Source organism: Vipera berus (assembly GCF_964194415.1).
Source record: "Vipera berus genome assembly, chromosome: 4".
Taxonomy (NCBI): domain Eukaryota; kingdom Metazoa; phylum Chordata; class Lepidosauria; order Squamata; family Viperidae; genus Vipera; species Vipera berus.
Genome location: NC_138206.1, coordinates 109,692,343 through 109,708,623, shown reverse-complemented (window position 1 = coordinate 109,708,623; position 16,281 = coordinate 109,692,343). Strand labels below are relative to the sequence as shown.

At 47.3% G+C, this 16,281-nt stretch overlaps 1 protein-coding gene across 1 annotated transcript in view; it reads right to left on the bottom strand.

The window, feature by feature from the left end:
- Positions 1 to 16,281, bottom strand: part of MYCBP2 (MYC binding protein 2) — a 141,309-nt gene that overhangs the window by 23,960 nt on the left and 101,068 nt on the right. Inside the window, exons 57-63 of the mRNA XM_081326766.1 lie at positions 9,693 to 11,339; positions 8,408 to 8,577; positions 7,728 to 7,972; positions 7,314 to 7,481; positions 5,083 to 5,240; positions 3,703 to 3,902; positions 1,788 to 1,937 (exon numbers count right to left, since the gene is read on the bottom strand). Of these exons, the coding sequence (XP_081182892.1) occupies positions 1,788 to 1,937; positions 3,703 to 3,902; positions 5,083 to 5,240; positions 7,314 to 7,481; positions 7,728 to 7,972; positions 8,408 to 8,577; positions 9,693 to 11,339 (2,738 nt within the window). The remainder of the gene's footprint in view (positions 1 to 1,787; positions 1,938 to 3,702; positions 3,903 to 5,082; positions 5,241 to 7,313; positions 7,482 to 7,727; positions 7,973 to 8,407; positions 8,578 to 9,692; positions 11,340 to 16,281) is intronic.

Sequence of the window (16,281 nt, the reverse complement as noted above, 5' to 3'; positions counted from 1 at the left end):
CGGCCCGCGAAGTGGTTTCATGTGGCCCGCGAAGCCATCCTGGAAATGGTGAGGGAACGGCCCCCACTGCTTTGGCCCTGGCCCAGAGACCCTCCTTCTGCCAGAGACCCTCAGATCTGTCCCACTCCTGCCCAGGCCCCCATAGGCACCCTTGATGCGAACGATGTAGAGCTGGCCACGCCCACCCAGTAGGCCATACGCACTCTAGCCACACCTACCCAGTAGGCCACGCCCACCCTGGCCATACCCACCTGGCCCCCTGAGGGCAACTGCAATGCTGATGCGGCCCTCAATGAAATTGAGTTTCATACCCCTGATCTATAATAATGACTCTGAGTCAACATTCTTAAAAAGATCCATCATCTTGAAAAACCTGAGAGAAAAATAGATGGTCCTCGACTTATAGCAGTTCGTTTAGTGAGCATTCGCAATTACAACGGCACTGAAAAAAGTGACTTACGACCATTTTTCACACTTAAAAAAACCACTGCGGCATCCCCATGGTCACGTGGCTTTACATTTGGGTGCTTGGCAACTGATTCATGCTTATGACCATTGCAGCATCCCCTTTTGCGACCTTCTGCCAAGCCAAGTCAATGGGGAAACCAGATTTACTTAACAACCGTGTTATTCATTTAGCAGCTGAAGTGATTTGCTTAACAAATATTGCTAAGCACATTGATTTGTGCTTGTTAGATTGTAAGCCGCCCTGAGTCTTCGGAGAAGGGCGGGATATAAATGGGATTAAATGGGATTAACAAATGTGGCAAGAAAACTCGTAAAATGGGTTAAAATTCACTTCACGAATTTCTCAGCAACATAAATTTTGGGCTCAATTGTGATTGTAAGTTGAAGACTAACTGTACTGTGGTCTGTATTTCATGATTTCTCTAAAGAATAAGAAATGCCTTCGTTACTGTTTCACTACAGCCATCTTGCTAAAGTACCACATCTTTTTTAAGTATGGCGCTGTGCCAGTCCACATTCCTAGCTATTTTATGCAATAACTAACTAAAGCCACTGTAAATGTGACCTCTATTTCTGAAATTAAATCAAAAGGCTCTCTGTGGAATTAGGCCACTATATGTCAGAGAAGTCACCAGTCACAGAAGCCCTGATTTACAGAAATCTAAATGGTCACAAAGAGAGTCAGGAATGTTGACTATCATATCTGCATCCAGGCAAAGCTACGGCTGCTGTGTCTATGCAATGAAAAAGCACAATCTCTCTTTGGGTTACAAACTAGCCTCGGAAATAGTTTGCACAAAGGAACCCTAGGTGATTCATAGGTAAGGTAAAGGTAAAGGTTCCCCCGCACATGCGTGCTAGTCGTTTCCAACTCTAGGGGCCGGTGCTTATCTCCGTTTCAAAGCCAAAGAGTCAGCGTTTGTCCGAGGACGTCTCTGTGGTCATGTGGCCGGCATGACTAGACGCCAAAGGCGCACGGAATGCTGTTACCTTCCCACTGTAGTGGTCCCTATTTTTCTATTTGCATTTTTACGTGCTTTCGAACTGCTAGGTTGGCAGAAGCTGGGATGAGTAATAGGCGCTCACTCTGCTACGCGGCACTCGGGATTCGACCCGCCAAACTGCCGATCTTCTGATCGACAAGCTCAGCATGCTAACCCACTGAGCCACCGCATCCCTGTGTGATCCATAGATTGCTGTAAAAAAAATAAACAGGATTTTTTTTCCCCACCCCTACCTTGATACAACTATTCTAAGAGTGTTTTCCCAAACACGTAAGTAAAATTAATTGTAAAGAATATGCAATCCCTTTGACCTACTTGTTCAATGGTTTCTTTGTTGGCTTTGTTTTCCTCATCTTCTTCTTCCTCAGCCTCCACTGGGGCTGGAGTAAGAGAAGCCACAAAATGCCAAAGAATGTCATGAAGAGACGTGGTTTGTATGACGTTGCACAGAAGCCAATTAAAAGCCTAGAGAAGACAGAAGAGAAAAATGTCAGGTTTGGGGAAAATAAACCCTGTTCAATTCATTAGAGCAAGACAAGCTTGTTCCAAATATGTGGACCCTTAAAGAGACAATCAACAAGCTAAAAGGGGGGGGGGGGGGAGAGACCAAAACACCTTCCCACCAGCAAGCAGATGAGCATAGGCTGACTCCAAGATTAACATCAGAGCAACGATCAAGAAGTAAACAATACCACAATCAAGAAGCTGCCAAAAAAGTCAACGCTAAACAGCCAAATTAAAGAACTTCCAAGACCGTTGCCACCAACACAAGACGGAGCAAGCCACTAGAATATAAACTGAGATATAAACCCCACTCCTAACTAGCACTGTTGATATTACCTAGTTTGGGCAAGGAAACTTCAAGAAAAGAGAGCACCAAGGACCCCCCCCCATTTCAACCCTGAGCTAAAAATATTCTCCTTTATTGGTATGTGGAGCCTGTCATGTTTTCATCCTCCTGTACCTCAGTTAGGAAGGTCAACTGTGGACCGAATGGGACCTTTAGGGTCCCACTCTTGGCCACGTCTCTTCCGCCTCCCTCATCCCGCCTCTGCCCATTTACAGAGAGCTTTCCTCCTCGGCTGGCCCGCCCCCGGCCATTTTCCCTGGCCAATGGGGCCCTTGCCCTCCGTCCCGGCCATTTTGCCGAGGCACCCTTTGCCGGGGCCTTTGGCTGCATGGGACAAATAGCCTCCAGCCAATCAGGTGGCAGGAAGCAATGGCGTGGGGCTGTGGAAGGGCAGGCCTGGCACGGCACCTGTGAGAAGGATCTGGGTGGACCAACAAATGGACATGAGCAAGCAGTGTGGAAGCAGCAGCAGCCATTCGGCCAACACAGTTGTAGATTGCAAAAAACAGAAGCAGCGGTTTTCATCCTGGGAATCACCTTTGAGAAGGGAAGCTGCTAGAGAGGGCACAGCTGGCTCCTTCCAACCGAGGGAGGGAACTGCTGGAATCCTGGATGGTCCTGACGCTACTGCCTGGCAATGTTTACATGGCAGGAAGTTCCTTGCCACACTATGGCCTTCCTGGTTCTCTAACTAAAATTTTGAATGAATACTTTATTTGGCCAAGTGTCATAAGACATACGAGGAATTGTCTCTGGCACGGAAACACTCAGCGTACAGGCAAAGCAACATCATCATCATCATCATACCAATAAGAGGAGAGGAGTAAAGAAGGTAAGAAGGACAAGTGATAATACTGCAGCCATATTACATGGGGCAAATACATGTAGACATTAGACAACACTGTGAGAATTAGGCGTTCAGCAGAGTGACGGCCTGTGTCTAGTTGTCTTGGCACGCAATGCCCTGTAGTGCTGTCCTGAAGAGAGGAATGTTTATGTCCAGGATGTGGGGGGGGGGGGTGTCTGCAGATACTGTCTCTGCCCTCCTTTTGACCCACATAATATGGAAGCGTGGAACAATTTTCTACTTTTTCTTCTATTTTTGCACGGAACCGCTTGCAGAAAAACAACGCTAGGCACTGAACCCGCACAAATTTTGCGTGCGACACTTAGGACTGCTGGATAAAAAGGCAACATACGAAGCTGAGGGGGTGGCAATGCAATAGGTCAAGTTACTTGCATCGGAGAGGTAGCTTTCCTCCATACTACAGGCTTGGATGTGCCTTTGGGGTGAACCGTGAGCCGTAAAACGGCTCGGGCTTTTATGCAGAAGTCCCGCTTTGTACGTAATTTAACCGCCAGACGATTCAAATTCATTACCTCCATAGCAAACACCCGGCAAGCTGATTTTCTTAAAGCTTGTTTCATGGCTATCTCGAGTCCCTCCAAGTCATGATGCTGAATTACAAATGCCAGAACAGGCCATTGGAAGTTTCTCTCTCCCCTGGAAAGGGAGCTGTGGGCGGAGATTAACCGAGAGAGTTCAGGAGATGGATGTCTCAGAAGAGAGGAGCCCACTTCTGTTTGAAGGCAGAAACACACAGAAACATTAGAGGAGTAGCTTTGTGGCAGACGGGCAGCATCAAAGTAATATTAAGCTAGAAACATTGTCCATGTGGCGGCTTGACAGTGCCACGCTGTTCTCTGCCTCTTGGGCATTCTGACAGTCAAACCAGCGTCTTGAACTGAGATGCTATAATGACACTGACCCGTTTCTCACATGGAGTTATTTATTATCCACGTGAATCATGCCAAACATTGAATGGCTTGCAAGGAACTGGAGCTCTGGCAACATCTAAACTGCTTTGGGGAAACTGGCCTTGGTGAGTACTCGTGTAAGGCGCTGGATTCGGATTCTGAGAGGGAGATTCTTTGCAGCAACACCATCCCAGGGTTGCTGGCTCCTCTCTGAAGGGGTTTTGGGGGAAGGTGGCCTCTGATCTGGCTGCACCCTGCCCCTGAGCTGCCATAGCTGTGTGAATGCCTCCGAGACAGCAAGCAGAGCAACTGCAACCTCTGGGGCGCAGAGGCTGTGTAGCCGCACCGGTGACCACTGCCATGAAAAGCAGCATCCCACTTCCTTGGGGTCGCTTAGGAGATTCTCGCCTTCTTCCTAGGGGCTGGTGAAAGCCCTCTCTGGCGGTAGTGCCCTCTCACAGGTAAGTCAGGAAGTGGGGAGTGCAGAAGGTAGCGAGGAGGAGGAGGAGGCAGTTCATCCTCTACAGCAGACACGTCAAACTCGTGACGTCACGTGACATCACGCAACGTATCAGGATGGTTTTGCCATTGCCGGCAATGGGGTGGGTGCGGCTTCCGGATGAGACGTCCGGTCCGCGGGCCGGCAATTCTACAGGGCTGTGTGTGTGTGGGAGAAGGTGGCCATCCTTAGGGGCACGTCTGGAGCTTTGTGGGGCTGCTCCGTTTTGGGTAGGGAAGCACAGCAGTGTGGGCCTTTGCCAAGACTGAGATGGAGTTGAACACGGCCCAAGTACTCCGCAACTTGACACCCCTGCTCTACAGGACTGTGTGTGTGTGGGAGAAGGTGGCCATCCCTAAGGGCACGTCTGGAGCTTTGTGGGGCTGCTCCATTTTGGGTAGGGAAGCACAGCAGTGTGGGCCTGTGCCAAGACTGAGATGGAGATGAACACAGCCCAAGGACTCCACGCCAGTTCCCCAAAGGAAAGACGTTCCCTTCCTCACCTGCATCTCCACTGTTAACTCTCCTTCTGGGGATGGCCTTGACCCGGGCAGGCAGAATGGAGTGAGGCTTGTCGTATTCTGATGCAACGACGGAATAGGATCTTTGGAACACTGTACGCTTCGCAAGATCTGTGTCTGTGATGGGACTGGTCTCTAAACTGGAAAAAGAGCAGAAGCGATTCTGATTTTCGAGCCATGTTAGCACTCCACACGCACACAAACATATATTACATAAAGAGCTGCTTTCGTATGTTCCTTAGGAGTGTTAGCTGTTGTCAGAGAATGTGTAACTCTAACAATAAACTTCAATCAGATATTTAGAGGGAAGCACAAACATTTATTTTATTTATTTATTTATTTTTATTTATTTGATTTGATTTGTATACCGCCCTTCTCCCGAAGGACTCAGGGCGGTGAACAGGGACATAAATACCAAAATACCCAAAATACAGAAATTAAAAACAAATTAAACCCTAGTGCCCAAATGCAGAAAATAAATTACATTAAAACAATAATTAAAACAAAACCCATCAGACCAGGCCGGCTTGTTCAAACAAATAGGTTTTTAGGTCGCGTCGGAAGGAGCGAAGGTCGGGAGCCATCCGGAGCTCAACCGGTAAACGGTTCCACAGGTCAGGCGCACCCACAGAGAACGCCCTCCCCCTGGGGGTCACCAGATGGCATTCTCCGAACGGCGGCACCCTGAGGAGGCCCTCTCTGTGGGAGCGCACTGGGCGGAGGGAAGTTGATGCTGGCCGCAGGTGCTCCCTAAGGTACTCCGGACCCATGCCATGTAGGGCTTTGTAGGTCATAACAAGTACCTTGAATCTCACCCGGAAGGCAACCGGAAGCCAATGCAGCTCACGGAGCAGAGGTGTAATATGGGAGTATCGGGAGACCCCCAACACAATTCGCGCAGCTGCATTCTGCACCAGTTGGAGCCTTTGAGTGGTCCTCAAGGGCAGCCCCATGTAGAGAGCGTTGCAGTAGTCTAACCGAGAGGTCACGAGCGCATGAATGACTGTACGCAAGGCATCACGGTCTAGATAGGGCCGTAACTGGCGCACCAGGCGCAACTGGGCGAAGGCCAGTTAATAGGGGGAGGGCCTTCTCTGTGGGTGCCCCGGCACTTTGGAACCAACTGCCGGTTGAGCTCCGGATGTCATCGGACCTCCGATCCTTCCGTCGCGGGTTGAAGACCCACTTGTTTGAGTTAGCTGGTCTGGCCTGAAGGGGAATTTGGGTTTTTAATTGGTTTTATTATTTCATTATGGTTATATTTTAATTGGGCATGGTTTAATTTTCTTTTAATTTTTGTATACCTATTTATATATGCCCTGTGAACCGCCCTGAGTCCCTAGGGAGAAGGGCGGTATAGAAATCCAATAATAAAATAAAATAAATAAATAAATATATGTTTATCATTAGGTAAGTGGATAGCTATCTAAATTTCCAGTCTCTTCCTTCAGAAAAGGGCTGCATTGGGTTTTGCTTGCCTAGTGTGCACTTGATTATGTTAGAGCAGGACCCCGAAGCCATCCAGATTGACAAAACCAAATGTTTTATTTAGGATTACATGACTCCTTTTCCACAATCAGGCACTGAATTATTACTCTTTCAATAAAATATCCTGGTTGAAAATTGGTATGGTGACAAATAGTGCAGCAAAAAATAAAATAAAAAATAAAGCATCTCAATATTGGAAGAAGGAGGACCTGCCTACGATAGAAGAGTGGACTTTAAAAGTTTCAAACCTAGCAGAAATGGCAAAAATCTCAGCATATTTGAAAGAACAATCGCAACAGAGATATATTTTAGAATGAAGATGGATCGATTATATTCAGAATAAATATGGGACTAAAAAGTTTCATTTAGCATATGAATAAGTATTAGTATTATAAGATGTATTATTATTTAGTTATTATTATTTAGTTATTTAGTTATGTTTAAGGGGTTAAAGCACGATAGAATGTAAAGTGTTTTTTTTAGTTAGTTAGCATATTTTAGCTTAAGTTTGTAAAAGTTAATACCCTGTATTCAGCTCTGGGAAAAAGGGGGGGAGGGGGAGGGAGGGGAAGGGGGGGAGGGGGAGGGAGGGAGTTTATGTTTTTAAAATGTATTTTAAAACTTTTCAATAAAAAAAATAAAGCATGAATCCAGGATTGCCTTCCTTTCAAATAAAAATTGCAGCATTTAGTCAATCAGCATATGTTAATGTCAGAATGGAGTACCTGGGTGGCATGGATTTCATATTGCTCTCTGGCTCCTCAAAGACATTTGGACTGGCATCTGGAGTGACAGATATATAAGGTGCAGGAACTGAAGTTGAACGCAAATACCTCATCTCATCTTGAAAGAGGTTGTCGTCTTGATAGCCCACAAAGTTTTCATGATGATGCCTGACCAAAAAAAAATCACATCAGTAAAATCAAAGTGTTTATAGCCACTGGGAACCCAAAAACCTTCCAGTGAGACCTAGAGGTTGACAAGAATGTGGGAAGGTCATCCTAGACTAGTATATATAAAACCGTGTGGCTGTGTCCACGGAGCACTTGGGAGTCAAGATCACCTCAAGGGATCATCCTTCCAATCAGATCCGGTGATTCTCACAAACCTGGACATAAGCCCAGCTCCACTGCTCTTACCTGGCTAATGTCTGAAGGTAGAGGCAAGGCATTTTCACGGGAAAATCCTCGGAAATGCCTTCCTTGACGCTGGGAAGCTGGGACTGGAACGGCTTGGATGGGTGGTAGCACAAAATTGAGGGCTCGGCAGCACTGCTCAAGGCCAGCAAGAACAGGGCATTCCCTTTGATCACTTGGTGGGCTTCCATCGTGGGCAAGGCACGGGGGGTCTTCACCTGTGTCGGCTTCCTCCTCGACTGTTTGACCTAGGAAGAAATAAGTGAGACGGGCTGATCTGAGAGCAGAGACCAAGCAGGCGTTAGCACGCCGCTCAAACATGACTCACTAGCCTGGATGTCTTAGGTCAGGGGGTAGGCAACCTTGGCTCTTTTATGACTCGTGGACTTCAACTCCCAGAATTCCTGAGCCAGCATGGCTCAGCTTGGAAACCTCTTCTTTTCCCCTCAGCATGGCTGGCTCAGGAATTCTGGGAGTTGAAGACCACGAGTCATAAAAGAGCCAAGGTTGGCTACCCCTGTCCCAGGTCTGAAGAAGTCTTGTGACCCTGTGAAACTGGCTCTTGGCCAAGTGTTCTCTTCCTAAGGACCTGGGCCCCCAGGGATGGGGGCGGGGAAATCCTGGATTTGGGCCACAGTGTCCAGCAGGACCCAACTGGCTTGGGAGAAAGAGTAGAGAGCTACCTTTTCTCTCGCTGCTGCCTGCTTTTCACGGAGGTATTTTTCTCTGCACCGATCGCAGACAAGGTACCACGTGCTTCCTCCTATGCCACCATCGCCACAGTTCCCAGCCCATCCTCCGCAAAAGTGTCCAATGCTGTTGTAGCCCTGTCCATCTGCGTACCGGCCACAACCTTAAAACCACAGAAGGTCACGTTAGAGAGAAAGATCTTACCACAGTTGTGAGTCAAATCAAGCCTTCACAAGATGACCCGCTCTTGATGCTCAACCACCCTCAGTTCACGAAAGCTGGATTGAAATATTCACCAAGACTCAGGCTTAAAATAGGACGTGCCCTTCTTTAACAAAAGGCATTTTAAGGGCTGATGCCTCAACCGCATTAAACTGCCAGCATTATAATTGGGTGCATGCTGGATCCGGAATAAAGCAAAACCATTAATCCATCGTCCTATCTAGAGAACATTTTAACTTCTGATCTAAAATGAGGCATTTAAAGAGATTAAAACTGACACAAATCGACTCTCTCGGCAACAATGATAGATTTGTGGAATGGCACCACTGAAGCAAAACAAGAACACAATCAAGATCCACTGGCGTTAAGTCCTGGATAGTGTTCAAACATGAAGGACCAGAGATGTTTGATTCATGGGACCCTTCTCCCTGAGGCCTTTTTCCCTCCCTTAGGTTGCTGTCTGGACTGTTGTCTCTTCAGCCTGGATCTAATATGTGAGGAAAAGGCCAGAGCGGTTCAAGGCAAGGCAGGAATTTACGATGAACTGACAACATGACTGCAGGCACCCCAGTCCCTACCTATGCAGTTAGTGACTATTTGAAGTTAGAATAGCACTGAAAAAAGTGATTTATAACCAGTTTTCACCCTTATGACCATTGCAGGAACCCCACGGTCACCGATCAAAATTCAGACGCTCATATTTATGACGCTTGCGGGCTCATCTTTTGCGGCCTCCCGACAAGCAAAGTCAATGGGGGAAGCCAGCTTTACTTATCCACCATGTTACTAAGTTAACATCTGCAGCGATTCACTTAGTAACTGTGGCAAGAAAAGGGTCGCAAAACGGGGGAAAGCTCACTCAACAGCTGTCTCACCTAGCAACGGAAATGCTGACCTCCGTTGTGGTTTGTAAGTCGAGAACTAGCTTATCCACGACAACAGCAGGTGTGGTAAAATCAGAGAAAAATCCAACTGCCTCTCTCGGTTACAGGCAGGGCAGCGACCCCCAAAGGCCTCCCTCCATGTTTTTTTTTTTTTGCCTGGAGCCCCTCTTACCTGGATGTGCTTGCCTCATGTGATAGGTCACCGGATACGGGTGGGACTCCCCACACAGTTCACATATGGTGTCTTTCTCCGGACGATCCCCGGCAAGCTGAGCCATTTCCCCAAAGAGATTTCCCCTCGGTCTCGCCTCAGCCTTCTCTTTCTTCTTCTTCTCCTTTTTGGACTTCTTGCTCTCTTTCTCGCTCTCTTTCTTCTTCAACACCGCACAGGAGCCAGGGCTTGGAAAGATCATGTTCTGGGATGCTGCCTTGATGGTTGCCAGAGAAATGTCTTCCCAAAAGGCCACCAGGTGCTGCAGCGTTAACGGCAGAGGGGACTTGGCCTTCAGCGTGTGGTGGCCGGAGCTATCGAAGGGAACCGCTTCCGACTTCCCGTCCTCGCAGCGTTCGTGAAGAGGCGGCTCTTTCAGCATCGATAGGACTTTGTTCTTATTGATGCTTCCCATTTTGGAGATGTCAGGCCCGTGAGGAGCTATGTTGAACATGTTGAGCGCCGAGGATATTTCCAGCGAGTGACGGTTCTTCAGCTTGGCTTCTTTCTCTTCGGCCGGCGCCTGGCTGAGATTGCTCCGGATGGGCGCGTGCTCTTTGGAAAGCTCGGGGTTGAACTTCAGAAACGAGGAGCAGGCCATTGCGTCGTGGACGATGCCTTCGTGCCACAGGAAGGACGCAAAGACGGTCCTGGCACATTCGGCCACCGAAGGAGACATGGCTGGTTTGGCTGGCTCTACCGGCCGGGCTCCTTCCCCTTTAAACAGGCAGACCGATCTCTCCTTTTTGGGCCTGGCATGCCTGTTGGCGCACTTCCGGCCCGCTTTGGGAGAAGCCCTCGTCTCCTGTTCCTCTCTCAGAGGGGCCTTCCCTATGCTGAAGTGAACTTTGTTCAAGCCCTCCTCCAGGCTGCTGCAGTCGGAGCTATCCTCGCATATGGTGTTGGTGACGCTGCTCGTTTTCAACGTGCTGGACGTGCAGACCTCGACAACTTCGCTGTGGAGGTTTTCTTGAACCACGTGAGGAGAAGGGGCTCTGTTTTCTGTCTCAGTCCCGGATCTCCCTTCCTTGGGTCCAATTTTGGGCTTAGGCGAAGTGGATCTTCCCCGTATGGGCTCGGTGAGAGGAACTTTCTTTTTGCGAAGAGTATCCGGGTCCAGTGTGTAAGAATCCGACTTAGACCGCTCCCGAGGAGGGTCGAGCTTCGTCTTCACCGGGGCTGAGGGTTTCTGGGGAAGAGGCTTCTCGTGAGGAGATGACGACCGCCGAGAACCAGCGCCAGATGTGCAGGATTTCCCTGATGGGGGTGTCTTTGGAGAAGGGGCCCGAGTTCCCGGGCCTGGGGATTCTGCCCGAAGGGAAGGGACCGTCCTCCCCTCAGATCTTAAAGTCTGAAGAGTGTTGTGATTGGGTGACAACGATCTGCTGTGGGAATCGGACCTCAGCTTGGCAGTGTCGGATTTCAGCATTAGAGACTCGCTGGCAGACAGGCTCTCGGTGTTCCTAGGCTTCTTCTGGTCGGCCACGGCGTGACTCCAATGCCCATCCGCTTTAGGGCTCCTGCTCTCACCCCGGTACTTTAAGGCCACGTCCGCCTTTCCTGCTGGAGAAACTGATCTAGCAGCTGCAGTAAAATTTAGTCTGTCACCTGTACAATAAATGTTACAATTGGGTTAAAAAGGAAGGATTAGTAAGGTAAGCCTTACCGCGTTGAGCCGTCATATAAATTCATTTCTCGCTGTTCTCTGGCCACCAGAAAACTAATACAAGCGGCTAAAAGAGAAGTTTCCAGCACTATAGGGAAGGGAGAAAAGTGTGACTAAAACAGTCTTAGATTCAGAGCCCAAAGATAAGTGAAACTCAGTTAGGCAAATCTGCAGCTTCTGTCCCTCAAAGCTGCTTCTTAGCGCCAGTAACTCTTCTAGAGATCGTAGCAATAGGATTGTGAAATCAAGGGTGGGGGGGGGGGGAGAGCAAGTCACTTTCTATTTGCAAGAGACCCATCTGGATCTAGGAAAGCCCTGATGACCAGTGGTCAGCCTGCTCACATCTTAACAACACAGGCTACCCACTCCAGGACAGGAAAGGCAAGTGTTCTTCTCTCAAGTCAGGATGGATCCAGTTATGGTCAAGAAGTGGGGGTGGCTTCTTATAGCAGGGACCCCACTGTGCATATTGGGAGGAGCTAAGGGGAAGGATGTTTGTCTGGAACCAGGCTTCAGGCCTCCGACATGGGTTCTCTTGGTTCCCTGGCTTTGCTGTTTCAGAGAATCTGACCCAGAGAATTGAGGATACTTGCAGAACAATTGAGGGGGGGGGAGGGGGGGAGGGGTTTAAGAAAATGGCTCAGCTGGAAGCTCCACAGATCTTTCAGCTTCCTTTGGAATCCAAAGCAAGATCACTTTTTGAGGAATCAGATCAAAACGTTCAATAGTGTTCAGCGCAAAGCTAAAAGTTTGTGGAGCTTCTCATTCATCCAGATCAGGGGTAGGCAACCTCGGCTCTTTTATGACTCATGGACTTCAACTCCCAGAATTCCTGAGTCAGCTATGCTGGGAGTTGAAGTCCATGAAGTCCATTCTGGGAGTTGAAGTCCATGAGTCATAAAAGAGCCGAGGTTGCCTACCCCTGATCCAGATCATGGTTGTCCCTAAGGTGCTTTTATTTTAAAGCCTATTGGGCTGTCCGATTTTTCCTTAAGAAGTTTCGCTTCTCATCCAAGAAGCTCCTTCAGTTCTTAACTTCTGGGATGAGAGGCAAAAGGTCTTACAAGAAAAATCAGAAAGTCCACTTGCTTTTAAAATAAAGCACCTTTGGGGAATATAGCTAAAAGATGTCTATATGCGCATTTTGATAAACATAAGAAATACAAGATTCTGAAAAGATGAAAACAATCATTTCAAGACTTTAGGAAGCTTTCTTTTTTTTTTTTCATTCGGTAGTGACCTATGTAATATATCATATCAAAGTAGGAATTGCTGAAAAGGTTTACAAGAGTTATGCTATTCAGTGCCGATATTATTAAGCGGTTCTTAACTTGTTAAAGATGACTTTGTGGCCAGTCATCCACGGTCAAAATGATTTGCAGAAAGGACACTGTACCCTTTAAAATTAAAATTAAAGGAAGCATGTTATCAAACGGGGAAAGACAGTTGTATATTTGACCCTAACCCTGTTCAGCGGCTGTACTGAACAATTAAATCAGACTGTAAAGATTAGAGATTGCCTCGGGTCCATTTAGAGTGAAAGGCTAAGAGGACACAGCAACCCATTCAGAATCTTAGCATGCCCATTCAGGGTGGGACGCAACTAGACAAGAAGTGTCTGTTCACATCCTTTGGGTTGGCACCGATGCGCTGCCTATTGTGTTTGGGCAGTAGAATCGCAGAGCCCGTGCTGCTGCTTGTGGGAAAACCTCTCCTTTACAGCAGAAGCGACAGTCTGACATTTCAGCCAAGCTACTCTGAGCCTACACGGAAGCATTTTTGGAGCTGGATGGAATGAGATGGGACCGGCAGGAAAGCCCCTCGTGTCCACGCAAGCGGTCTCCAGCGGCATGCATACCCACCCTTGAGCTTGTATGAGAGAGATGAGAGAGCGGAGGAGGCAGGCACGGGAGCATCACTACTTGGGTCAATGCGCTCACCACAAGCAAGGCCGCGGGGTGGCGTTTCTAGAGGGGAAGACAGTGGCACAGAAGGAGCACAGGTTGAATGTGGTGTGTGTGGGGGGTGGGGTGGGGAAGCCAAGATAAAACTAGCAAAGCAAGCAAAAACCAGAGCTGGGACAAAATCCAACACACACTTTCAACCACTGTTCATGAGCTGTTCTGGAAGTCTCAAGCAATAAATCTAGCGTTGTTGTGTGTTTTTTTTCGTTTTTTCCCCCCCAAACAGGTCATTATGGAAAACCTAGCCAGATTCTTAAGAGGAAGAGCAAATATTTCAGGAAACTTTAGCAATGGCTCAGCACCTAATGCAGACTTTCGCACTATTTTCCCTGTGTCCCTTTATTGGTCGGCTCTCGGAAAGACCATATTCAGCATCCTTCTGAATATTTTGATTCTCCTCTTTAGGTACTAGGAGTGCTGTTGTCTTGCGGAGCAAGGAAAAAAAAAATAAAATAAACATGCAAAGCAATTAATTCTGTATGCCAATCACTTGCTCTTTTGAAAATAAGGCCTTGCAGGTCAGTCCTGCTGTCTGTCAACCCAGGCCAAGGGAAAGAACACCTCCAGGAAGAGAACGCCCATCTCTGCTAAGCGAGGAATGGAACAGGCAAGGGAACTAAAACTTGGCCTTTCCACAAGAGATTCAGGCCACCCTTTTATATCTTCCAAAACTTTTCTAAGTTCTTCTAATCAACCTTCTGTGGATCAGGTAGATAACTTGCACCGAGGTCAGAATGAATGGAAGAACTCCTGCCGAGTCCTCCAGCAGCTAGTCTGTACTCCGTACAGCTGTCCTTGTCTTTTTAACAAGGAGCTCCACCTCGCTTCTCGTGGGCTTCTGTGGTTCCCTCAAGACTCCACACTAATTTGTGTGAGGGGGGGGAAGTGCTATAAAGAGACGTGAAGCCACCTTAAGAGTCAACTAGGTGATTCTCGAGTTAAGCCTGACTCAGGGCGTGCATACGATAGGGACTTCTCGATCAGAGCCACTGGGAATACAAGAGTCTTACTTTACCATACAGGCAGTCCTTGACTTATGACCACAATGCAGCCCCACATTTCTGTTGCTGCGCAAGACAGTTGCTAAGTGGGCTTTGCTCCATTTTGCAATCTTCCTTGCCACAGCTGTTAAGTGAATCGCTGCAGCTGTTCAGTTCGTAACACAGTTGCTCATTAAATCTGGCTTCCCCACGTTGATTGATTTTGCTTGTCAGAAATTCGCAAAAGGGGATCACACGACCCCAGGAGGCAGCAACCATCCTAAGCACATGTCAGTTGCCCAGCAGCCGAATTGGGATCATGTGACCACGGGGGATGCTGCAACGGTCCTAAGTGTGAAGTCACTTTTTCCAGTGCCGTTGTAACTTTGAACAGTCACTAAATGAATGGTTGTAAGTCAAGGGCTATCTGTACTTAGATATCCCTGTAGTGTAAAGTATATGCGTGGGTGAAAAGGGGAAGATGGAAGTCGCTTTCTCTAAAGAAGGGATTAGATCTAAAGTGAGAATAAAGAGTAAACTGCAAATACATGGTACCCTTTTCTCAAACATTAATCCAAATAAACCCATGCGATCTCCTTACACACAGACTGAGGGGTTTTAACTAATTTAATTTAATTGGGTTTTAGTTTAACTTCAGGGACTGTAATTTAATCATAGTTTTAACTGATTTTAATTTTGTATGTTATGTATTTTAATTTTCCCTGTAAACCGCCCTGAGTCCTAGGGGAATAGGGCGGTATATAAATTTAAATAATAATAAATAATAATATTTATTAAATAATAAATAAATAAATATTGTCAACCTATATAGCAGGGGTGTCAAACTCGCAATGTCATCTGACATGTCATGACGTATCGCGGTTTTGCCATGATGCATCTGGCCCGCGGGCCGGCAGTTTGACACCCCTGCTATATAGGAAGAGCTAGACCAGGGGTAGGCAACCTTGGCTCTTTTATGACTCGTGGACTTCAACTCCCAGAATTCCTGAGCCAGCATGGCTCAACTTGGAAACCTTTTCCCCTCAGCATGGCTGGCTCAGGAATTTTGGGAGTTGAAGTCCACGAGTCATAAAAGAGCCAAGGTTGCCTACCCCCTGAGCTAGACTGTCACCAGAAGACAAAATGCTACGGTCCTTTCGACAATATTCTCTTCCCATAAAGTGCTCAACAAGCTCATGGCAAATCTACCAGAAATATTCCAAGTGTACTTAAGTGCTGGTGTTGCATTTTCTCCCAGTTAAAGTGAGACTGGAAAGATTTTCTTAGCTAAACAAAAGCATTTCTGTGCCTCCCCTGATCCCATTCACTTTCAGCTAAATTTGTAAGACCCGTATCTTTTTAGAGAACCACATGCAAAGACATCATTTAACATATCTTACAGTTTAGCCTTTGGCCGTGCAAGAAGGCAGGGAGTTTGATTTGCTTTTCAAAGCAGTGGAGAGGGGATATCTTTTTCCCACAAGTTTTGTAAAGCATGGAAATTATTTCCTTCAGGCTTCCACTAGGCATCTTCCAAACTACGACCATTCCTTGCCACGTGATCAACAATTTGGCTAATGCACGAGCTATCTAGCCATCACTCAGATTGGTTGTTCCCATCAATGCAACAGTTCACCAAAGTTACATAAGTTTGAGGGCCAAAGGTAAAGAAGAAATAGGGGGTAAGATCTCTTAAGCTGAAATGGTTTTCTCTGAAGATCTATTCTGACTTAAAGCTGTCTCCTCTTGTCACATGCGTGGGTGAAGTCTCCAGTGGACAGCATGAATCAGACTTTGCAGGCTACTTGCGTTTGGAAACTCAAATTAAATTCTTCTAACACTGACTTGTTTTTTTTATCCATCAACAGTCACAACACTCTTGCTAGCTTATCTGGATGGCATCACAAGTGGTCTGTCATCTTGGGAGTTATTCTAGTCTA